The sequence below is a fragment of the Rattus rattus genome, chromosome 14 (genome assembly GCF_011064425.1).
Source record: "Rattus rattus isolate New Zealand chromosome 14, Rrattus_CSIRO_v1, whole genome shotgun sequence".
Lineage (NCBI taxonomy): Eukaryota > Metazoa > Chordata > Mammalia > Rodentia > Muridae > Rattus > Rattus rattus.
In genome coordinates, this window is record NC_046167.1 from 33,929,477 (window position 1) to 33,954,525 (window position 25,049).

At 41.0% G+C, this 25,049-nt stretch overlaps 1 protein-coding gene across 1 annotated transcript in view; it reads right to left on the reverse strand.

The window, feature by feature from the left end:
• Positions 1-20,185: 20,185 nt before the first annotated feature.
• Positions 20,186-25,049, reverse strand: part of Gli3 (GLI family zinc finger 3) — an 89,907-nt gene continuing 85,043 nt past the window's right edge. Inside the window, exon 10 of the mRNA XM_032884213.1 lies at positions 20,186-24,883. Within this exon, the coding sequence (XP_032740104.1) occupies positions 22,566-24,883 (2,318 nt within the window). The 3' untranslated portion in view covers positions 20,186-22,565. The remainder of the gene's footprint in view (positions 24,884-25,049) is intronic.

Sequence of the window (25,049 nt, forward strand, 5' to 3'; positions counted from 1 at the left end):
GCTGCACTTGCAGTACAGTTTGCTCAGGAGTTGCTGTCTATCATTCTTCCCTGATTTGTGTTATCAGAAATTCAGAATTACTCATATGCAACTGGAAAGAGATGCAGCCAAACGCCAGCGTTCTGTGAGGTTACTAAACAAACAGTACAATTCCAAACCATGTGGCTGAGGACATTAACTACACAGAGATAATTGGAGGATTAAAACCTAAGAAACCTTAAGCAGCTCCTTCTTTGACAGTATCCCAATAAAAGCAGGTTCCCTGGTCCTGGCCCTGGTATATTCCTGCCCCCTCAGATGCGGGTGGAAGAAGTTGGGATCCAAAGAAGGTTCTCTAGTTTTCCGAGACTGTGGAACCTCATTTCCTTCATTTGACCATGTAGTGGGTTTAAGTAATGTGTGTTCATGTCTCTCTTCTCAGGCCATGATTGGGCTGGCTCTAACAGAGCTTCATCTGCATGATTTGGTGGCACACCCTGGGCTTATATATTAATACCGTCTAAGCCTAGTCAAGACCTTCCGCAGTAATTACAGAAGGAGGGCTAAGAGCCAGGTTTCCAGCTAACCCTGAGTGGAGAGCTTAGGCACTATGGGCCTTCAGTTCACCAGCCCAGAATGTTTGAAATGGACCAAGAGGTGAGAGCTGACAGATGGAGTATGGGCCAGGTCTCGATAGGAAAACATGTCTAGAAAACCATTAATAGATCACATTAAAGTTCAGTTGTAGTTTTCAGGTCACCTCAAACATCTCCATTCTAAAGGAGCCATGGGCCAATGTTTTTGTGAGAATATTCTGTCTCATACAAAACTCATCTCATGAACTCTTATGATCTACAGTGGAGCTTAAAGCACCAATCAGAGAGAACTATTATATGGAGGAAACTGTAACAAACAACACAGCACCTTCCTTAGATTTTGCTACTGGCTATATGTGTCCTGCTATGGTAAATTGGCTCAGAATGATCAGACAGCTTGCTCAGGGTTTCAGGCAAGTTCACAATAACAGTCGTTAACGGCCAAGCACTTGCATGCTGTGGGATCTGAGACGTATGCTCTGCATGGATCATTCATCTTGTCCTCACAACAAGCCTTCAGTGAGAGTTCATTTATCATCTGAACACTTCCCTGTCTGTCTCCTGTGGAGCCCAGGAACTGAACTGTAGCCACCTACGGAGTTTGACCTGGACTCGGTTCTTTCTGAAGGCTGTGCACTCTTTTGACTGCATCTCCATTGCGTAGCCTCTAACATCAGCGCACATTTTTCATTACCACCAATTTTAGAAATAGCCATCACACACTTAGTCGATTTTGTCCACTTCTGTCTCTTATGCCCTGTGTGAACGTTGTTAGGATTTTACAGAAAGGCAAACAATATTGGGAACAAAACTTTTCAGCTTCGCCCCTATTTGAAAAGTTGGAAGCCACAGATTCACAGTGAGCAGATCCTCGGGAGAAAAGGCAGTTGCTTTACACATAGAGAGGAGCACTTGAAAATGAGTAATTCACTGAATAACCAGAAGTAAAGGTTAACCTGTTGACTTAACAAAGGGGCTGAAGACAAAAATTTGGTCCTTGAGAATGAAATGAGGTTTGTTAGCATTTTTTTTTTTTTTGGTGTCCCAATACTGGAGATCACCCCCACCATCCCGCACTCCCCACCCCCACCCCACCTAGAGAATCCTCCGACTCTGTGGGAGGGAATTTGAAAGAGCTGACTCTACTTTAGACAGAACCTTTGAGATGAGATATTTTTGTTATTACTGTTAGCACCCATCATTGGTTCTTTGTTTGTTTGTTTGGTTGTTTTTGTTGTTGTTGTTGTTCTTTATTTGTTTGTTTGCTTGTCCTTTTGGAAGGCTGGTACTTTTCCTACATTTAAAACTTTTCAAGAAATTTCACACAAAATTCTGGGCTGAATGCTGAAGAGAAAAGACACAGGTTACAGCTGAGGGTTCTGCACAGGGAAAAAAAATGAACACAGATTGAAATGAAACTGGAGGTCACAGATTAAGGACAGAAACAGGCAAGCATCTCTGAGTTCAGAGGACAGTCAGTTGAGAGGTCTAGCTGGGTTGAACTTGGTCCTAAACAGTGAAGTGAGGACCTTGGGACAGTCTGGTTGGCTTTCCCAGATCTCACTTTTAAAATCCTTAGCAATCACAGGCATCACATCAGCGTCAGCCTCACAGAATATGGAAGATGTAGGCTTCTGTGAGCACATACTGAATGGCCTGCAGGGTGGTGCCTACAGGCATGGAGATTCTCTATGTCTAAGTCATTCATACAAGACTCTGAAGCTGCCTGGCCGTCGCCTAGAGAGCTTCTTTAGGGGTTTGGGGATTTTCTTGTACACAAGACAATGTGGTGATCTGTGAACTAAGGTTTTAGTTCTTGGTGACATGAAGTCGGATAGGTGGGAGGCAAGTGGGAAATATTAAAGCATTGCTGTCAGATATTGAAGGAAACTAGAAGTATTTAAAATTTGGCAGAGAGTGACAAAGATAAAAGGATCTAATCCTGCTTGCTAACTCTATAGGATCTCAAAGATAACAAACAAAATTGGCTCTGATCATTCCCAGGGGGTTCTTATCACTTTCTTTTGAAACACATAATTTTCTCTGTAGTTCTTTCCCTCTTTGACCAAACTAATGCAAGCAAAAGTATCATTCTTAACAAAGTAAGCAATTAGATGATGCCCGATTACAATACTAGGGATGGTAAGTGACCACTCAGTTTGCTTTGCTTGACTTGGTCTATGCAGTCTCAAATGGAACTTTAAAATGTGACTCCAGTCTAGAAACCAAGCCATGTACATGACTCTGGATTTCTTATGATATCCACAATTTAAGGCAAATGCCTCTGCTATTAAAACTCTCTCCACATGTCTTTACCTGCCAGTACTTGGCCCTCCTGATTCACCTGTGAAAAGGGAACCCTGAAGTCCAATACCCAACAATTTTATAAGCATTTGCCCCATAAAGTCAACCTTAGTTCGTTAAAACTCTCAAATTCTGTTTTATTTTATACACGTTACTCTTCAGTGTAATATTTTAGTCAAAGCCTTTATTACTTAACCATTGTTTCCATCTCAAGGAAAAAGATTGTTCAATGCAAATAGCTATGTTGTAGTAAATAAAGACATGGTCAACAAGAATTTCCAGTTCTTAGAGAGCAAGAAGATAAAGATTTTGTTTTTGTTCACAAAGCCTAGTTTACTAACTCATTATGAATTATAGACAAGAGAGGACCAAAGTACTCAGATCCCTCCATTTAGGAGCCATCAATGTTTCCACAAAGTTATAGTGATTTAGCCATATTTCATCCATCCACATGATTTCCTGTTATTAGTCATTGCTGTTCTTGGTGTTGGGTGAATGTTGTGAAGTCATTAACTTCACTTGAGTTTGGGAATCTTCATGCAGACTGGTGGCACCATGTCAATGTGCTGCTGTTGTGTCCTCAGAAATCTGTGCATCATAGTTCTTGCCAGAATCATTTCTATGAGTCTCTGAGATGAATTTTTACTGAAGACAGAGCATTCTAGATGGTAAGTGATTACACAGGCTTTTGGAAGTGCACCAGACTAGATATACATACATTTCAAGTGCATGTAGATGATGAAAATCTTGTGAGAGTTCACTATAAATCAGCATGAATTAGAGCTGGGAGATGGCTCAGTTGATATAGTGCCTGAGGACCCGAGTTTAGACATGGAAGCTGTTGGCTGTAACCAACCACAGGGGACATGAAACAAGTAGCTCCTTAAAGTTCTCTCAGCAGCCGGTCTATCGGAACTGACTAGTACCAGGTTCAGTGAGAGATTCTGTCTCAGAAAATAAGATGCAGAGCAAACAAGGAAGATACTCAACATCAACCTCTGGTCTCCATGTGTATATGCACACTTATACATGAACAGGAACACACACACACACACACACACACATACACACACACAACTATAAACATGAACTTTTAACACAATATATAGCAGTTTACAAGAAAATTTGGTTGTTTCTGATACTTATAACTTCTTAAACATTAAGTAGACTGAGTATAACATTATTCTGAGACATACCATGAGTACTGAATATATTGATAAGAATGTATATTAAATTTGAGAAATTTAATATAAGTCTGAAAACATGTATGCTTTAATATTTTTCCTGGATTCATTGACCTTGGGAAGATTATGCATCCTTGGTTATTGGGAAATGTTTCCTATGCTGTTTAATCTTTATAATTACATCATAACACTTCTGTCTCATGAGAATTTTAAAGCTTTTCAGGGATTCTTAAAAAACTACTAAAATTAGACTGAAATATAATATTTTGTTAAAGCTTGATTTTAGGAGAAAGTAGATCACGATGTATCTATAATCAAAATATATACAATATATTTGTATTCTATAACAGCAAAATGTCAAAAAGTACTATAGGTTTGAAATTTGATTTATAGGTCACTGTGAAATCATACATAGTTATTTATTTAACCAAAGTGACAAAAAAATTCCAAAATTAAGTTTAGAGTAACATGAATATTAAAAAAACTAGAAACTTATTTGACTTAGAAAGTGGGACAAATCAGTTCTCTGAGGCACTAAATCAAGTCAGCATGACAGATAGGAAATTATTATACAAAGAAATGAAATCTGAGTATTGACAACTTGACACAAGCTAGGGTTATCTTGGAAGAGGTAACCTCAATTGGGAAAATGCATCTATTAGACTGGCCTGTAGACACATTTGTGGGACATATTCATGGTTAGTTACAGATGTGGTAGGACCACTTCCACGATGGATAGTGCCATCCCTGGGCAAGCTGTGTAAGAGCAGTCTGAGCAAACCATGTGGGAGGAAGCTAGTCTGTGGTCTGTACTTCAGATTCTGCCTCCAGGATCCTGCCTTGGTTTTGTGCCCTGATTTCAAGATAGACTGTAATCTGTAAGCCAAAATAGAACTTTCCCTCCCCAAACTGTTTTGAATGGTGGTATTTTTATCACAGAATAGAAGCAAACTAAAACTGTGTTTCCCATACAGATTACTCAGTTAAAAAAATAAACTAATAAGACAAACAAACAAACAAAAAAACCCTTTTACAATTCTTTATTACAAACAGACCAATAATCCAGGAAACCTTTGTAAAACATTGGGGGGGGGCACAGCAAGCAGGACACTTTCACTTTATATTCCAGCACCACAGGTATTAAAAATAATTTTTTTTAAATAAAGAACCTTAAAAGTAAATGTATCAGTTTTGGATAGCTTGGACTACACAAAATAAAATTTGCTTTTGGAAAATTTAATTTTCCACATGCACTCGCAGTTCATTCTGCATGCCCTTCCTTATCGTTTTTAGAATACTACTCAGTACTTTAGAAGAAAGCTCTCTTCTTAAAAAAAACATAGGGTTGGGGATTTAGCTCAGTGGTAGAGCGCTTGCCTAGGAAGTGCAAGGCCCTGGGTTCGGTCCCCAGCTCCAAAAAAAAAGAAGAAAAAAAAAAGCATACCTTACATTGCTTGCACACTCCCCATTTTTGTATGTGCTGTCCTTGTGTGAATGGTTTTAGTTATCAGCCAAAAACAAGGACATTGCATGCATATATATCATACTTTGCTCATTTCCACCTTCTGGTCAACCCTTCTTGTGTTTCTCCCCTTTCTCCTTTGCTGGTCTCCTTCTTTCTTCAAATAGATATGTCTTCCCTCTGCTTTTTTCTCATGTGTACATATATAGTGTATCTGTGCATTTAAATTTGAATTCCACATATTTGAAAAACACATGGTATTTGTCTTTGAGTCTGATTTATTTAGCTTAGCATAAAGATCCCCAGTTCTAATCTGCCAAATCAAACATAGATCCAAGAACTGGCCTCGCTGTGGCTGTGAGACAAGGAAGGAAAGACAAAACACCTAGACACTCAGAGGAGCTGCAATTTTGTAATCCAGGCTCTCTGATGGAGAAACCATAGCATCCTAGCAGCTCAAGATGCTTACTATGTACAGTTGAACAGGGATGTAGGTAATTGCAACATATCTGAATGAGACTGTAGGAATATCACACACAGATAAATAAGGAGGCAGGCTTACTATATACAACTGAATGAAGAAGCAAGATTAGTTAATCTTAGTAGGAGTAGTTTTTGTAGGAGAGTAGTCTTCAGGGTATAAAAACTCCAGGAGAAAAAGCTATGTTAGACATTTTATGTACACATCTTCAACATATACACTCAGGCCAAAGGAAGGCTTTGCCAAGTTCTCAAGGCTCGGAGGCACTGAGGTCCTGGATACGGCTGTGCCAATGTCAACAATAGACATCCACTCAGAACTTCACTTACTTCCTACATTTGTCTGTTTTCCTGCAAATGATAGAATTTCTTTTTATAGCTCTACCACATACATATGTACCACATTTAAAAATCTATCAATCTGTTAGCAAGCTTCTATTATATTGGCTATTTTATAGTAGATGAAGAAGATCCTTAAGTATCTCTATCTCTGAGGTGTGCTGACTTAAAGTCCTTCAGCATATACCCAAGAGTTACACTTTAGTATAACTAATAGTATCGTCTTCATTAATCCTTAGTGGTTTTCTTTGAGTATGTCCATTCTGATTGTAAATCATTTCCACCATCAGTGGAATTCGCTTTTGCTTGCATTAGCAGTCGCATTGTGCTATGTTGTTATATTCAGCGCTCTCCATAAGCATACTGTGTCACAGGTCTGTAGACTTTATACCCTTCAATATAAGCTATAAAATGTCGTTAACTAGAGCCAAATATTGTATCTTTCTGTAAAATGAAGAAGAAAAAGAATTAAAGTTTAAATTTATGTTTAGTAATGAATATTTTAACAGTTTCTTACTTGGAAACTATCTAAATGATTTAGTAAATACCTACTATTTTGTATAAGTTTAAATTGGAAGTCATTAACTTATTGTGGGAATTGTTTGGATACATAAACTATAAAGCACTGATTACTTAAGAGTCCATTAATATCAACTAATTCTTATTTTTAACTATTATAGTTGGGTTATTTAAAAACATTTCATTACATATTAAAAATATAACCCCCATCATCCTATGTTAGGTTCTGCTATTTTTTTGTGACACAAGCATGTGACACATTTGTAACACATTCCTGACAGCTGTAAAAAACCTGATGTACTATTTTGGTGGAAAAGTAAGACCCTGAGACTTTGGAGTAGGAAAGTAGCTGAATGCTGTAAGCAGAGTGGATATCCCTATAGGAGCTTGGAAGTCAGTAATGCAGAGAACTTAGAAGTGGAGGTCCAGTTTGACCAGTTCCAGAGGTGAATGACATTAGCAATTTGGCCTAGAGACCAACTTCCGTACCTCCATATTTTGGTGAAGAATGCAGGGGTAACTTCTGCCTTTTCCCTAAGACTTTGCCTGAGATTACATAGAAAAGAGATGGATTAATTTAGTTGGTAGAGGAAATCAAGACAGCTGAATGATAACAACTCTGTTGTGTGATTATTAGTGATCACTTGTATGCATGTCTACAGCTATAAAGAACAAGTGAGGCAAAAGGAAATACAAAATGTAAAGTTTGAAGAGAACAAGAGCACTGGGATATTTAATGTTGGAGCCCAGTCTCAAAGAGATGCAGAAATCCAAGTGAGGCTGATCCAGCTAACCTTTCTACCTAATGATTTTTTCCCCTAAAAACACCCACCCAGACAAAACAAAAAAGCCCAAAAAACAAAAAACAAGAGGCTAAAGTTGCTACAAATGTAATCCAAACTGCTAGGCTACATCCCAGGGCAATAGCCAAATTTAGAAGCATCTTCTTTGTAGGTCTGGCTTTAGAGTCAGGAAGGATACCTGAGTACAGGAGATGCAAACGTCTTCCTCTGTGGTTAAGGAGAGACATTGAGGTCAGATAATCTGTGGCAGGGCAGTCCTTGCATGAAGGCCCTCAGAGAAACAATTGCATTAAGCCCTGGATCCTGAATTCCATTGAAGACCTCAAGACGGAAAGGTGCCAGAGCCATGGGGTACATACCAAGGGAGAGATGCTGTTTGTATGTTACAAGCAGAAAAGCTTAAAGGAAATAACTATGTAAACCTTTTTGCATCAGACATATATCTATAGGATTTGGAGCTTCCTCACTGGGTTTGGTCTTGCTTTGGTCCAGTATTTCTTCACTATATGCTGATTCCTTCATTTTGGAATGGTAATGTATATTCTTCACCATTGTATGTGGGAAGTATGTGACTTGCCTTTTGAATTTATAGAGAGATATAGTTAAGAGATTGTCATGAGTCTCAGAAGAGACTTTGGACTTTTATATTGAGACCGTGAAAGACTATGTGAAGTTTTGAAGTTGGATTGAATGCATTATGCATTATGATATAATATGGCAATAAGACTATGGGGCCCATGGAGTACAATGTGGTCATTTGAATGAGATGTCCCCAAAAAATCTTAGGCATTTGAAAACTTGGTTCTCAGTTTGTGGAATGACTTGAGAAGGATTATGAGGTATGGAACTGTTGGAGGAGGTGTGTTGCTGGAAGTGAGCTTTGAGGTTGCCAGTATCATTCCCAGTGCTTTTTCTGCTTTCTATTTGTGAATTAGGATGAGAGCTTTTAGCTGTTCTAACACCATGTCTACCTACTGGTTGCCATAATCCCCACCATAATGATGATGGTGGACTTTTGCCCCTCTGAAACTGCAGGCCCCAAACAAACCTTTTCTTTTATAAGTTGCCTTGATCACATTTTATCATACCAATAGAAATATAACTTAAACACCTGTCTTCATTATAAAACTTTAGTTCCAAATCAATCAAATTGAGGCTATCTGTTCAATATGAATGTATGTTTACATTTATATTCTTTTTTCTTCTATAAGGAGACTAAAGATATTTGAGTCAAACAATAAATAGACTTTTCTGATGGTTGATATTCTTAATAAACAATATTTCCCCACAATAACTCCCACCCCTCCATACCCCCACCTTATGAGTTAGTTCCTATCTTAGGGCTGCTATCACTGTGATGAAACACCATGACCAAAACACCTTGGAGAAGAAATGGCTTACACTTCCACATCACTGTTCATCTTGAAGAAAATCAGGAAAGGAAATTAAACAGGGCAGGAGCCTGGAGTCAGGAGCTGGTATGAGGCCAGGAAGGAGTGCTGTTTACTGGCTTAGCCTGCTTTCTTATAGAACCCAGGACTCCCAGCCTAGAGATGGCACCACCCACAATAGGCTGGGCCCTCCCCCATCAATCACTAATTAAGAAAATGTTCTACTGGTTTGCCTACAGCTCAGTCTTATAGAGGTATTTTCTTAATTGAGATTCTCTCTTCTCAGATGATTCTAGTGTGTGTTAAGTTGACATCAAACTAGCCAACAAGATCGATAACTTGTCAACTTTACACACAAACACATCATTGTTATGCAACAACTCTCTCTTTCTTGGTTATCTCCAAGATCACACATTAATTTAAAAAAATCACAATATAAAACATTTTTAAAAGTGCCACAGCTTTACAAATGCAAACATTTTAAAATGTTTTGCATGCCTCTTTAAAAATATCCAATGTCTTTTAAAATTCAGTCTCTATAAACCTCCAAAATCTCTTTTTAAAATCTCACAACTAGGGGTTGGGGATTTAGCTCAGTGGTAGAGCGCTTGCCTAGCAAGCGCAAGACCCTGGGTTCGGTCCTCAGCTCCGGGGGGCGGGGGGGGGGGATCTCACAACTGTCAGTTTCTATAAAATCAAAAATAAACTAGGTACTGTCTTATTTAAAGGGGAAAGTACCAGGAAATAATCATAATCTGAACATAGCAAAATCAAACTCTAACTAGGTGTCCAATGTTGGGATCTACTCACAATCTTCTGGGCTCCTCCAAAGGGTTACTTCTCCAGCTCTGCCCTCTGTAGCACAGCTCAGACTAGTTCCTCTCCACGCCTTGGCAATCATTGCATAGTGCTGGCATTTCTTGTTGCAACTGGGTTATAATTTTACCAATAGTCTCTTCTGGGGTTTCTTCAGCCACAAAGTGCCAAGCCTCAGCCATTCTCCATGACCCATTCATACCTTCAAAACCAGTACCACCTGGGTACAATACACGGTATAGCATTGGCAGCTTTTGGAACAAAGATGACCCTGAGGAAACACTTCCCAGACTTCACCAAGATGATGCTAGTCTGTTGTTAATCACAGCGAATTTCTTATCCCCAGCTTACCAGAATCAATTGTCCTAGTAAAACAAAATTTTTACTTTAGTAGTTTTGGTATGTTGTTAATTATAGCTAATTCTTCCACTCAAGCTAACCAGAACCACAGATTCTTAATTCAAAATAGCAAATGTCCCTGATAGAGCATGGGGGAACTCTCAAACTTCCCTCTGAATCATGAGCCAGGCCTTCATTTCTATACTGTTTTCAATATTTATCTTCTAAAAGCCCAAAGAACAACTCACCAAGTTTGAAATAGTCAATGGCTTTTCTTCCCCTAAGTTCCAAAATTCTTCCACAATCATGGTCAGGTTTGTCCCAGCAATACCTCATAATCCTGGTCCAAACTCTGTCTTAGTTAAGGTTATTATTGCTGAAATGAAATGCCATGACCAAAGTACTATTGGTGCCTATTTCCTCATCACTCTTCATCTTGAAAGAAATCAGGACAGAAACTTAAAAGGAACCTGGAGGAAGGAAGTGATATCTGCAGATGCCACAGAGGCATGCTGCTTACAGGCTTGCTCTTCATGACTTGCTCTCCTTACTTTCTTAAAGAACCCAGGACGGGTCCAGGGGTGGCACCTTACACAATGTGCTGGACCTTCTCCCATCAATCACTAATAAAATGTTCTATGGGTTTGCTCACAGGCTGATCATATGTTAGAGTTTTCTTGATCAAGATTTTCCCTTCTTAGATGAATCTAGTTTATGTCAAGTTGACAAAACTTGTCAGCACAGTTACTATATACATGAAGGAATATTTACACAAGTACTTATTTCTTTCTAAGTTTATAAAAATAGAATCTCGTAAGAAATTTTACTAGCTGATTTGGTAGCACCATCAAAAACCAGGACCATATCGCAGGCTTATAAAGAAAATATTTTTATAAACATGTAGTTAGACATAGATACAATTTTATGATTTTCATTATAAACATTTAACCCCACGTCACACATAAGAAAATGATATAAGGGCTGGAAAGATGGCTCAATGGTTAAGAGCACTGACTACTCTTTCTGAGGTCCAGAGTTCAATTCCCAGCAACCACATGGTGGCTCCCAACCATCTGAAATGGGATTCAATGCCCTTTTCTGATGTGTTAGCAACACTGTACTCAGATAAATAATAAATAATTCTTTTTTTTTTAAAAAGGATATAAAACTCAGTAGTTATCATAATAGAGGATCCTTATCTTTGATGCACTTTATAATTTTATATAAATTTTTCCATTCCAGTGGATGGAATAAATTGAGGCTACCTGCTAGATATGAGAATTAAAACTCTCCATCAATATCTACACATTTTCTCCCTCTGCCTTGACCTATATTTCATTAAGGATCCGAACTAAGCTTTAGAAGAGGGAACGAAGATGCATCCAATAGTTCCCTGAGTAATCCTGAGGGCTATATGACTTCCCAGTCGCTCTAATTTCATTCAAATTAGCCTTTTAAGACTCACTTATGTGTCTTTAGGGTCTCAAGAACTATGAAAGAGGGAGGAGGGATGTCTTAACTTCATACTGACTGCATGGAGCTTCAAATTGGAATAGGAGGGGAAAGGTTTTAGAAAAGCCAACTTGGGAAAGTTAAATTGAATAACGGATCCATTGAAATTCTAAATTACGCTTAATTCAACAAAAGGAAAGTGAATACAGGTAGCTTCACAGTGTTAGACCATCGGTGAGATTTGAGAAGGTGTGGTTTCCATTGAAATTTTCAAGAGGGAAGTAGGACATAGTAGAGAGATCTAAGTGGTCTTGAAACAAAACCATCTATAATTAAATAAATATTGACAGGGGAAAATCCTAATTTCCATTGTGTACTTCTTACTCATTTCAGGGACAAGCATTCTGTATCTACAATTTTGAGTCCTCGCCAAAACTTTGATGCTCCAGCATGCATATGTCTTATTTTAGTTATTATTAGTGGTGTTGATACTATGTCCAAATGTCAGCCCACATCAAGGCTTTACCAGAGACCTGAGATCTCAGAGCTCCAGACACATCTTGTTATTTGTTCTGGACTTTTTGGTTTCCAAGAAGAAAGAAATTTCTAGTTGGAGAATGAAAACTGGCCTTTGTCTTTACTACCATCCCAGCAATAGGACTATATTTACTATTTAGAGACCATAGAATCACATCTGAGTTCATACCAATACGATTCCATGAAAACTGTCACAATAGGTGTTAGCTACCAAAAGACCATGCATGTGCTTGGAAGGTAGGGACGATGAGTTGGCTTTATTTCTACAGAAAGGCAGGAACGGTCAATTGAATTAGATCAGGTAGCCAAAGATTTAATCAGCTTTGCCTAAATAAAAAATCAGCATTAAATATCTGTAGAACAAAACTAACTGAAACTCTTTAGTTGATGGGTACAGTAATGCGTCCTCAGGTACACACTTGACTTTATGGGAAGAGGGCTTTTGCATACCTTGCCCTATGTGTCACCCTAGTCTGTTCCTTGGCTGTAGTTTTTATAATAAAACTAAACGTAAGGATGGTCCTGTTCTAAGTTCTATGAATAAACCTAGTAACTGTTAACCATAAGATCATCGCAATTCCTGAATTTTCAACTTTTTAGAAATATCAATGATCTAAACTTGGGGCTTCCATCTGAATTTTAGGCAGCCTTGTGGAGAATTGTGAGATCCCACTCGTGCAATTACCCAGATGGCCAGTGCCAGAAGTGAGTTGTGTAACATCAGTTGGGGTTGACATCAGAAATACAATAACAGATCAAAACCCTCTCTAATCTGTTTTGCATTCTTTCTTATAAGAAAAACTCTGTGACTGAATGAAGCTAGGATTTTGGTGCACGTGGTTGGCAAGGCTACATTAGAGTCAGCTTGTTTTTAAAACCTTAGCTTTGGCTGTGTGTTAAATCTACTTGATTTAGAACAGCCTCAGAATGCATTGCAAAGTAGCTGGGTCATCAGCATGTTGGAAGCTGTTGGATGCTCTGGTAGAATTGTGCAAAGAGATACTAAATTACTCAAAAGTTCACAGCAAGTGAAAGAAGCCTGGGTCAAGGCAAAGAAAATGGAAAGGTCGTTCTTTACCTTCAGTACTGTGGACCAGTGTAGTACTCTTTGTCCTCTGCTGCGAGGATATGTTGTAGAAAGTGTTTGTTATTGACACACAGATGGGGCAAAGGCAGGTGAAAAAGATCTTGACTCTTTCCCCAAATCAAGTGACACACTGATTTTAAGCTTGAAGGGGAGGTTTCTTGAGTAGTCTTTGGCTTTCATTTTTGTATAAACTTGAAGTGAAAAGTTTATCATGATGTTCCATGATCTCATTTTTAGAAGGATGGAAAGTGTCAGAGAAGCTGGGTTCCTGAACACCATAGTCTGTTCAGAGCGAAGGGATTAAGAATGGCTAAGCAACAGACACTTAGCATCACTCCTAGAGACCCCAGAGCAACCAAGGTACAGAAGAAATCTTATTCAGAATACTGACTCTCCCTGAGCTGTGGCATGCATATTATTTTTCCTGTCTCGCATTGCTGCTTATTAAAAAATCACTTTTGGGCAATGTATCCAAGTATAATTTGGGTAAGTATTTGGGAGCATCAGAATCATCTTCAAATGAAAATAAAAAATATTTCTTGACTTAATTTAGCTGTGGACCCCAGTCACAGGCTTACTTAGCCTCAGCAGCTCAGAATCCCCCCTCTCCCCCCCTTTTCCCTTCTCTCAAGATCCCTGGCTTATCTCCCGTTCTTTGCCTTAGCCAGTAAGGAAGAGAAGGGAGGTAGCTGGCTGCTTGTTTCCAGCTAACAGCAATGGAATTCCTTGGCCTGTACATTCAGTAATTCCCTGCCAGTTGGCTGTGTACCATTCCTCTGGGAACTCAGTGAATCACACCTCCACAGTGCATTTGGCTCCTAGAAGCCCTGGAGAGTTGGAGCTTGGAGCCTGCCAACAGTAAGGGGCTGAGGCCCAATTTCTGAGTCTGGATCATGTCGGGGGGCCCCTGGAATTTCTGAGTACAGGAGGTTTCCCAGCTGCAGAGGGAGAGTGCTAATCCAGAAGCAGGGAGTATTCAAGCTGGACCACACTGCTGCACCCGGGGAAAGTGTTCTCCCTGCCCTCCTACAGGCAGAAGGTCTCAGATGTAGAGAAAAAAGAACACGAAGTTTCCACCTCCTCCTTAATGACCATGGAAAGGTCTGTTTTGTAAGCTCTTCAGTTAGCAGCACCTTAGCACAAACAAGGGTGATACACTGGGCTAAAAACACAGCCAAATGCTTATGTGAGGTTTTATTTAAATGGCCTGGAAACTGATGACCAAGAGGGCCACCACTAGTGAGATAATGCTTTCTACTCTTGCATTAGAAGTACACATTCTAACGCTGGGCCCTTTCCAGAAGCAGGGATCCAATGAAATTTTAGCTTTTGGTTGTGAATCATTCTTCAACTGGCAGATAAGCAGGAGGACCCATTAGATCTAAGCAGTGTGGGAATTATCCTGCCAAGCCCAAAATGTCACCTTGGTCAGCACTTAAAAAAAATAGCCAACCTTGTTGACCTAGGAAGGCCAACAAGTGAGACTGGCTCTATGCTACTCTTTGCCTTTTGGTTAGTTCACTGGCCAGGCTACCTCCCACTTCAGGTACTCACACAGCCATCTCAAGAAGAAAAAAAAAAAGATACAGAGAGAAGGGTTAGCTGAGATGCACAGAACTGTGGCAGATGGGAAACAGAAGCAATGAGGAAACTGTGTCCTTGCAATGTGAGAGAAACAACTTATAGGCACCAAAACACAGAATTACATCCAGAAGTTTTTTGCAGACAATAGTGGTGAAAAGTCTTGTCTCTGGTCCTGGTTCTTCCCAGTGTTACCATGTTTCTGCTTTGCAGGTACCAAGGCTGGAGGCAGTAGTAGGGAGGCTGTATATCTGGGTGCCCTTCCTACTCACTGTCCTGCTTCCTTCTACAGGGAAGAACTCAGCTTGAAAGAGCCAAGGGCACCCCTTCATTCTGATTCCCATCAGTTTTTCTCCAGCATCCCATCAATGGCCCTCTACCATCACTACCAGTGGTATTGCAAACACTTCCCTGAAAGGGATTAAAAAACAAACAAACAAATCTTTCTTATGAACACCATTGTTTCGTGCTGTTTCTCCTATTTCAGTCTTGCTCTCACTCTTGGTTTATTCCAAAGCCCCAGTTCAAGTTCAGTGGCCTTCCTGATACATTGCATGCTTTCTTCACAATCAAAGCAGCCTGTGCACCGTGGTTCACCTACATTTACCCAGCACATCTGTCTTAAGGAGGCAGGTAAGTCTGGTGTGTTTTCTGCTTGCTTTCACACCAACATTTTCCATTCTTCTGTTCTTTTCCTAGTGATTAATTAACAAAGTTCAATCCCTTGTAGGGCAGAAGAGGAGGAGAGGAAGGGAAGAATCAAGGAGTGGAGGAACTGGAGAAAGAAACAGAAAAAAAAATCATAAGAAACCTTACCTTTCTCCCTCTCCTTAGAACATAATCTTTGCCATAGCTGAGGGGTATGCGTTTCTCCACTTTGGTAACTATTCAGACCATAACATGGTTTTGTTTTGTTTTATTTATTTTGGAGATCTGTGGTTTCATCTCTTAACAATTAATTTGGCAGTACCTTCTCTTCACACTGGGACGATGGAGTAACGTCTGATCATGGGGTAGCATATTATGTAGAATGAAATGTGGCATGTTTTGAAAAAGTCACTAAATTTGTCCTTGAATCATGTGTCACTCAATTCTCTGGTCTGATTCCTCTTTTCAACATCACACTGAAAGTAAGACATGTCCCATGGTGCCCAGTGATTTGGCCAATAAATTCCTTGACCCAGATGTTGTCTCTAACTCTTTCTTTTTTTTCTCTCTTTTCATCTGCCCAATAGCCTCACTGTGCCTTGCAGGTCTCTTGGGACCAAGGGTTACTGTTTCTGGTGGAAACATATTGTCTTGTCTGTTAATGTTTGGGTTTTTGCACTGGTGTCTAGGCATCTGGAGTTTTTTTTTTCTCTTTTCTTCTTCTTTTTCTTTTTTTCGGAGCTGGGGACTGAACCCAGGGCCTTGCACTTGCTAGGCAAGCACCCTACCACTGAGCTAAATCCCCAACCCCTAGGCATCTGGAGTTATGATTGATATGATTTTTACATATTGATATCTAGTCTTATCATTGTTCTACTCCTTTGATTATAGGAGTGTGTTAACTATGGATTTTGTTAGTGCTTCTGAAGATTGGTAGATGGCATAAAACAGAGATGGGATAGGAGAAGATGATAAGAGGGGCTGTGAGAAAGAGCTGTGATGAGAGAAGGTTGAAGACAAAGAATAATGAGGAGACAGGTATGAAAGAGCTTGGGTTGGAGTGTGAGGTAGGCATGGTGGATGACGTGTATCTGTATGAGAGTTGGGAATCTTCTGTGAATGGATCTGAGGTGGGAGGAACACCTGTAAGCACCTGTAACAGAACTTGGGCTGGAATGGAGAAATCATAATAGAGGAGACATATCTGAGTCTCTGCCTGGGGTGGCTACTGAGGTCCCAGGTAAAAAGTGTTCTAGTTATCAGCAGCTGACACAAGAAATAGGGATAGACTGAGAGGATTCACAGGAAGGGGCAAAGGGCACCACCAACTCATCTATAAACCTTGTGATCTACAACAGTAATCTGCCTGCATATGCTGGTGCAATAGTGGCACAGATGTTGTGGGAGTGACCAACCACTTTTTGATTGGACATAACGCCCATTCTCCAAGGTGGAACTGATTCCCAACACTGATTGGGTCGCCAAAAATCTGATACTAGATAGGTCATGGGCCTAGAGGGAAACCAAATACTTGCTGGCCTTTTGTTGGTATATTATGATTTCCAATTTTGTTTTTATGGATTTGGTTGGTTGGTTGTTTTTGTTGTTTTGGAGACAGGGTTTTATTATATAGCCCTGACTGTCCTGGAACTCTGTAGACTAGGCTGGCTTTGAACTCAGAGATCAGCTTGCCTCTGCCTCCCAAGTGCTGGGGGTAAAGAAGTGTGACACCACACCTGGCTTGGTTTTTTTTTTTTCTGTTTGTGTGTGCATTATTAATTTTTATTTATTTTTTGCCTGTTCATTTTCTAGAATGGACATAACTTTAGAGGAGTGGAGAAAACTTGGAGAGGAAACGAGGGAGAAAAAACTATGTTCAGAATTTATTGTATGAGAAAAATTATTTTCAGTGAAATACAATTAAAAAATAATAGATTTTGTTTAATTTACCTAATACCCAGCTGTTTCTTTACCCTTTAATTCTTACACATAAAATTATTTAGAATCTTTTACTTATGCAATTATGTCACAGGAGTTATTTTCAAAGGAAACCTGTAAGTCATCTCCACTGCTGCCCTCTGGGATTAAAAAGGCATTTGAGGCACATAATAGCTAATCTCAGTTGTCAGCTTGACTACAATTTGAGTCAAGTAAAACCCAAAGGATTTTCTTGATTGGATATCTTGAGGTGGGAAATCTGGCACACCTTCTATTTTAATGCTTCTATTTAATGTGTAATGAATGATACACATTTTTGTGAGCTGATTATTTTATACCTGGACAGAGTATAAATTCATACTTTCTTATTTTTTTCCCCAAATTTATCTTTTGTGAGAGAGCAAAGCATTCAGCACCCTTGTTTCCCAGCAACAGTGCTAAATTGATGCGCTGCAACTGACAATGAGCAAAGGAGACATCAGATGGTAATGTGGAGAGCACTACTGTAAACCAATGTGAAAAAGCAAAGGAGACAAAGGTATTTCTGAATGGAGCAAGTGATTAGAAGACATGTTAAAGTAAGCCTCCAGGGGTTGGAGAAATGGCTCAGTGGTTAATGGCTCTGGCTGTTCTTGCAGAGAACTAGAGTTCGATCCGCGGCACCCACACGGTAGCTCATGACTATATGCAACTCTAGTTCCAAAGGATCTCATGCCCTCTTTTGGCTCCGTGGGTACCAGATGTGCACATGGTATATAAGCATATATACAGACAAAATACCCATACACACAGAATAAAATAGAAAATAAAAATAAGTGAGGGAAAAGTCTATACTGCCAGATTTTCATTTGTGTGTTAGTGTATCTCTAGATGAAAGGATAGTATATAAAAAGGAGACCAGTCAGATTTTAAACCCTGTTATACCCTACCTCAAGTTGGACAAAGCAGAAAAAATAAGAAACATTAAGAACTATTAGCATGCTCTTTACTGCCTTGTGTGAGGTACAGATCTTACACCACCAACTAATTTGTCACCATTTTCGTCTCCATCTAGTGAATAAATACAATAAATTCAACTTGTGTGATGGCTACTATTCTTAGGTGTCAATTTTACTACATCTGGAACCAACAAAAAGCCAAATGACTGGGCATACCTGTGAGGGATTTTTTAATTAAATCATTTGATATGGGAAGACCCACTTCTAATCTGGGTCTTTAAGGCAGGAAGATAAACATTTAATCCAGATTTCTGAGGTGGGAAGAAACGTCTTTAACTTGGACCACGCCTCTGTGGAAGAAGGAAATAACTTCTTTGCTTACTTGTTCTTGTTAGCAAGTCCATTTCTTCACTGGCATTAAATCCTACTTCTTCGGGGTTTCCGAAAATACTGAAGACCATGGACTAAACAACTACTGGATCCCTGAACCTTCTGTTAATAAGTAGTCATCATTGTAATAGCTGGACTGCAGCCTGTAAGCCATTCTAATAAACCATACATATGTAAATTAATATTTATTAAAATATATAGTTAGTAGAGTGTGTGTCTACCTGTTCCTTTTATAATCTGTCTGTCTCTCTAGAGAACTCTAACATAACTCTAATATAACCCTGGAACTAGAGTTGCTTGCCTTCATAAGCTATCATGTGGGTGCTGAGAATTAAACCACAATTCTTGGGAATAGCCAGTGCCATTAACCATTGAGCCATCTCTCCAGCCCCACGGAGGCTTACTTTTAACATGGCTTTTAATGACTTGCTCCATTCAGAAATGTCTTTGTCCCCTTTGCTTTTCATGATGGTTTGTAATAGTGCCTTCCATCAGGTCTCCTTTCCATGGACTCACTCTAGAGTCAACAATAGCCCAAGGATTTTTCTTGAGAAAGTGTCCTTTTTTAAAAATAGGAATTAAATTAAAAAAATCCAGTAAAATATTTCAGTACAAAGGTTTTGTTTTATTGACACTGTAAGAAACATTTTTATTATTTATTTTTCTTTGTTACAAAAGGACTAAGTGGTTCTGAAAGCCAAGGCAGAGTTCATGTGTCTGGGCTGACATTCCCATGGCCTATGAGCACTGAGCAGCCACAGGCTTTTCCAAGGAAGGCCCAAGGCCATCACATCCCCATCTACATCTACAATACTTGAATGTATTTACATGTGTTGTTCTTTAAAAAGGATTACACATTTTATTCTTTAAAAATCTAAAAAATGATGGAGAAAAGGAACACAGTTTATCTTACACATTTGCAGGATATACAAGGGTAACTTGTCAGAGGAGAACACCCTCCTATTAGCTTCAAACAACCCAGGAAATCAGATCACCCAACACTGCAGACCACCGCCACAGTCCTGTGCTCGTTTCCTGGTAACACTGTCTGGGCATGCAGCCTCTGAGTGCTGACTGGACAACAGCAACTGGTCCTTCTCATTGACAAGGAAACATAAAATAAGGCACATACATTGCAAGAATCAAAACCTGTGGCTCAGGACAAGCCAGCATGTGAGGAGCAGGGAAGTGAGTTAGCTACTTCTTCAGAAGAGTTATGAAAACCAAAAACCATTTAACGCAGACATTAACCAAGAGTGCCATGCATGAGCCTGTCCTTCTCATTAAAAGCAGCTGTGACACAAGAGCCAAAGCTGTTTCCCTGAATACAGCAGCCACGGAATGAAGAGAGGCTGCTGATTCTGGGTGGGTTTTTGATAGGAAACACCAAGCCTACATCTCAGGTCCCACGGGATAGCTTTAGTGACCAAATGATGCTTCCTGAACTATCGTGACAGATTGTTGAAATCTAGGGACAGAACCCTTTCACCTTCCTTTTTTTTTTTTTTTACCTGTGTCCTGAAATCTTCATATTGAGAAAGGTAAGATATTTTAAGTGGAAACATCAATTCCATAAATCTAAAGGCAACCGCTTAGAAAATAAGAATGAAAATAAACAATTAAAAAAAAAAAAAACCGAGTCAAAAGTAGAAGGTCAGGAGGCAGGGGTGCTGGCTCTGTGCACTGACGGTCTCCTAGGAGAGGCTGCCAATAAAGGAAGTCACTGCACTTGAGAACTTCAAGGTCACATGCAAGGACTCCGCCCAGAAAGGTCTCTGCTGCAGGAGGCAATGGCTATGACCAGGCATCAAGCTCACTCTTCTTGCTGAGGAAGGAAGAGAATCCTGAATCCCTGCTTTGAAATCAAAAGTAATAAAGAGACTGGGCCAAAAATTCGGGCGTGCCAGATCAGACCCAGACTGAGACCTAAAAACTAAAAAGACTTTTGACAAATGAAATTCAGATAGTCCATCACCCATTTTGTGATGAAAATGTGACCTGCTTGAGGCAAAAAGAGGCCTTGCTTTATTTAGTCTCCTAAACTCAGACCAGACCAGTAATAAGGAACCTGGGAGAAGGCTGCAGGGCATGGAGAACTTACAGATTGTTTTACTTGTCCTTGGGACATCTATCAGAAAGTAAACTGGCTAGCATAGCCACAAAGGCATTTTACATGGTAGAGTTGCTCCCCTGTTGAAATTTGGGCTCCAAAAGACAAAACAGGCATGAACAAAATTGGCTGGTCATAACATTCTTCCTATTACCTAACACCTACTGGGTTTTCACCTTTCTACTCCTAATTTTAGAGGGCGGGATTTAAGAGGAGAGGTCACACAACCCTGTCAGGAATTACCTGGGGGAAATCCAATATTGGGGCTGGTGGGTAAACATTTTACTTTGTTTACAGTTTTAAAGTAATAGCTATTTAATCCATGCACTCTGTGTACACAGATGACTCTCATGTGTGAACTGCATGTAACGAACAGCTGCACTGTGTAAATCTTTAAAATCTGAATACAAAAGTATGAGTCCAATGTTAAGGACAGACGGTATGTGGAATTCACATGGCTACTAAATATCATCTTTCACGCTCTCCAATGCTAAAAATGGCTAAAGCAATTTATTCCTGATGGTAATGTATGTGCGGTTTGCCTTTTACAACAAAGTTTTACACATTTTTTTCCTTTATAATAGGGCACTGAGAAAGTACCTTTTTCTCTCAACTGTAGTGAATTTAATAAATGGTAGTGATGCATCTAGTTGTGGGTTGTTTAAATACCTACGCAGAGCTATATATAGTCAGTTCTCAGTAACCTATGACAATGAGTAAAGAGGTGAAACCAATGAATAATTATAGCAGGTCCAAAAAAACAATCTGCGAAGTGATTCTATCCAATTGTTTCGATCTATAATTGGTCTAACTTTATACCAAAAAGCTAAAAGCGTTGACACATCTGAACATCGACAGCACGTGCACGCTCACAGCAGTGCTAAGTAACCGACTGTTCAGAAAGGTGGAGGGAATGTACGCAAGATAACCGAGAACTGACCATAGAGACGAACCCATGGGATACTTACAGAACACTTTAACCCCTAAAAAATCCTGATCAAACTACTTCGTTTCCAGGATCCCCACATTTCAACTCTTGTGCAGCTGTTAAAAGTATGCCCTGAATTGAATCCAGGTGGAGGACACGTAAGAACCTGCGATTTATACTAGCTATGTGGCGCCCACAAATAATCTTCAAATTCACTACTCATTCAATTCTTGTACTCAGTGTGAAAATTAAAAATACACATACATACATAAAAGCAAGTCACTGAGTACTGTAAAGAAAAACTTTAAAAAGGTGGATCTGCAACCCCTTGGTCACAAGCACACCAATTCCTAGTTCTTGGGATGTCAGAGAAGCAGGCCGAATCTCTTAATCTGATGGCTTCTCTTCTATGCGCATTATACATTTCCATTGGTTCACTCACAAGAGGGCAGCTTACAGGTTAAAAGAACAAGGGTGATTTGAAGGTCACAATACTGATTCAACCTGAAATGGAAGACAGTTTCTCCCCTAGAATACCATAGGGTTTTTCAGAGTCCTTTTCCATAAAAGGAATATACTTGAGACACATCCCAGTCAGGTGAGATGAGATTGCTAAAATACACACAGAACTTAAAAAAGGAAAAAACAAAACAAAACAAAAACAAAAAACAAAAAACCAGAGTCATTTCAGTCTTTCAAGTCCTAATTCTTTTACCTCTATTTGTGGTCCTCTTTGCCTACTGCCTACTGCATAACTGCAAGGAACTTGCTTTCTTCTGCAAGGGAGGTCAGCAAAGAACTCATATCCCCAATAGCCATGTTGGTGGTGCTCATGGACAGAGAAGGGAATGGGAGGGATGCCCGAGGTGTGGTGAGACGGGAGGAGCTGTGGGAAAGGTTCTGAATGATACTGGGGCTCAGGGCCCCTGACATTAGGCTGGTATGGTCCCCATCATCTATGATGGCATCAAAATCAATCTGCACGCCTTCTAGGTCATGACTCTCAAAGCTGTCAACTGTGCTGGTCACCTGGTTAACACCTGGGGAAAGTAACTCAGAATTTTCAGTGCCATTCTCCTGTAGCAGGCAGTTGGCCTCTGAGAGGGAGAATGAGCCAGCTTTCCTGTCTTGCTGACTGAAGCCCATGGTTTGGTCATAGAACTGACCGGAATAATTCTGCATGCTAGAGCAGAGCTGATGGGACTGCCCGTGTGCCTCCATTTTGATGCTGTTCACCCTGCTTGTCTGACTCACGTCACTGAGCTGTCCTTGTTGCAGAGTGAGGCTGCCCCTTGGCATTGCCTGACGCCTGCTGCCCCCATAGCTGGCACAGGGCTGGTAGCCCCTGATAACTGCCATACTTGATGGCTGGCTGATCTTGTCCTGAGTCCCTGGTAGGCAGCTCTCTGTCCCTTGATAGATGTTGATATGTGAGGTAGCACCAACCTGCCCTAGTACCTGTTGACCGGGGCGACTGGGCCCCTGGTGTTGCATGCTGCCACTGAGTAGCTGAGGAGCAATGTACCCCTGTCCCATTTGTTCTTGGGTTTGTATGCCATTCACTATGTTGCCAGCTAACTCATTTGGTGCCATGGACAGGCCAAAATCTAGCAAACCCCCATTCTCTTGCAAACTGTTGCCTTTCAGCTTGGACCCTTGAATCCCAGCACCACAGGCACTGTCTAGAACACTGGAAGTCAGTGGCTGCCTGCTGAGCTGGCTCCCATACTGCTGGGTCTTATAGGCCTGTTCATGGAAAGTGTCTCCACTGGGGCCAAGTCCATCCCCACTGTGGATTGCAAAGTGCTCTGGGTCACTGTAGCTACTGCCATTCTCCCCAAGGGTCTGAGATCCCCCAGCTGGGCCAGTGCCAACCTTCCACAGGTTCTGTGGATGTACCACCATATTGTTGTATAACCCAAAGCCTCGAGCCTGCTGTACGGTAGGGCGCTGACCACACTTCAGCTTGGAGGATGACAGATCAGAACTTCCAGAGCTGACCTCATTCCACTGGATGGGCAAATCAGTTTTACTGCCCTCGGAGCAGGGTTGCTCCAGAGCTGGGTACTGCTGGCCAACATGACTGTCTGGCAGCCCCGGTAAGTCCAAGTCGTCTGGCTCACGGGCTACTTTGCCATCTTCAGAGACGGAACTCTGTAATTGCTGCCCATACCCTGTTTGGTTCTGGGAATTTAAATACTGTACCACATCATCTGGCAGGAAATCTTCATCATTCAAGTTAGCATCAGCATCCATGGTCAGGGCCTCCAGGGCAACATTCTCTGTGATGCTGGGAGGGCAAGGGGATGCTTGGAAGTACCGGGGATGGGTGCTCTCCTGCCGGGTATAATTTTGCAGCACTAAGCTACGCTTTTCCACGGATGGAGGCAAATTTGGAGGATTAAAGCTATTCAGGCTGCTGAAGCGTTGAACCCTGGGAAGTGACATGTTCTCGGAGACGGTCCTCACAGGGTCGCTGGCTCTCCTCGCACTGTTTGCTAGAGCATCATGAGGCAGTAGGTGACGCCTGCTGTATGTATGGCCTCCTCCATCACTGCATCTCCGAGGAGGATGGACTGGAGGCAGAGTCACCCCTGAGTCCCTCCCCTCCCCTAGCAGGGCCATCCTGGTCTTCAGGCTCAGCTTTTCCATGTGGGGCAGAGGTGTGGGTGGCGGGCCACCCGTGGCAGCAGCATACTTGGCCTTAAGGCGGTACTGCTGCACGGGGGTGAGGCTGAGCAGACTGGGCAGCCCATCACCCTGGCTGGCCTCGCTGGACCTCCGTGAAGCATCTGTGGAGATGGGATCGTAGGAGTCGGCCACACTCACATTCTGGGGTCGCCCTTCAGCCTGCGACGCCTCACTGGACCTGCGGCTGGAAAAGCAGGGGGAGATGCCCGAGGATCTGCGGCTGCTCAGGTAGGCAGAGCTGATGGTGCTGGTGTTGCTGTCCCTCCTGCTGAGCGAGTTCAGCACAGTGAAGTCTACACCCGACAGATCACTTCTGCTCGGGAGAAGGGTCCCGGGCCCGCCTGAACTGTAGCTGTTGTTTGACTGTGTGCCTGGAGGGAAGGCACAGAGGGGAGGGAGAGAAAGAGAGATGTAGCATTGAGAATGCCTTAACATTGGTAAGGTGCTGACGAGCATCTGCAGTTCCCTGAACTGGGCAAACAGGTAAAATGTTCTTGGTTTTATGCTTTTGGAGACTAGAGTTGAGGCACTAACCAC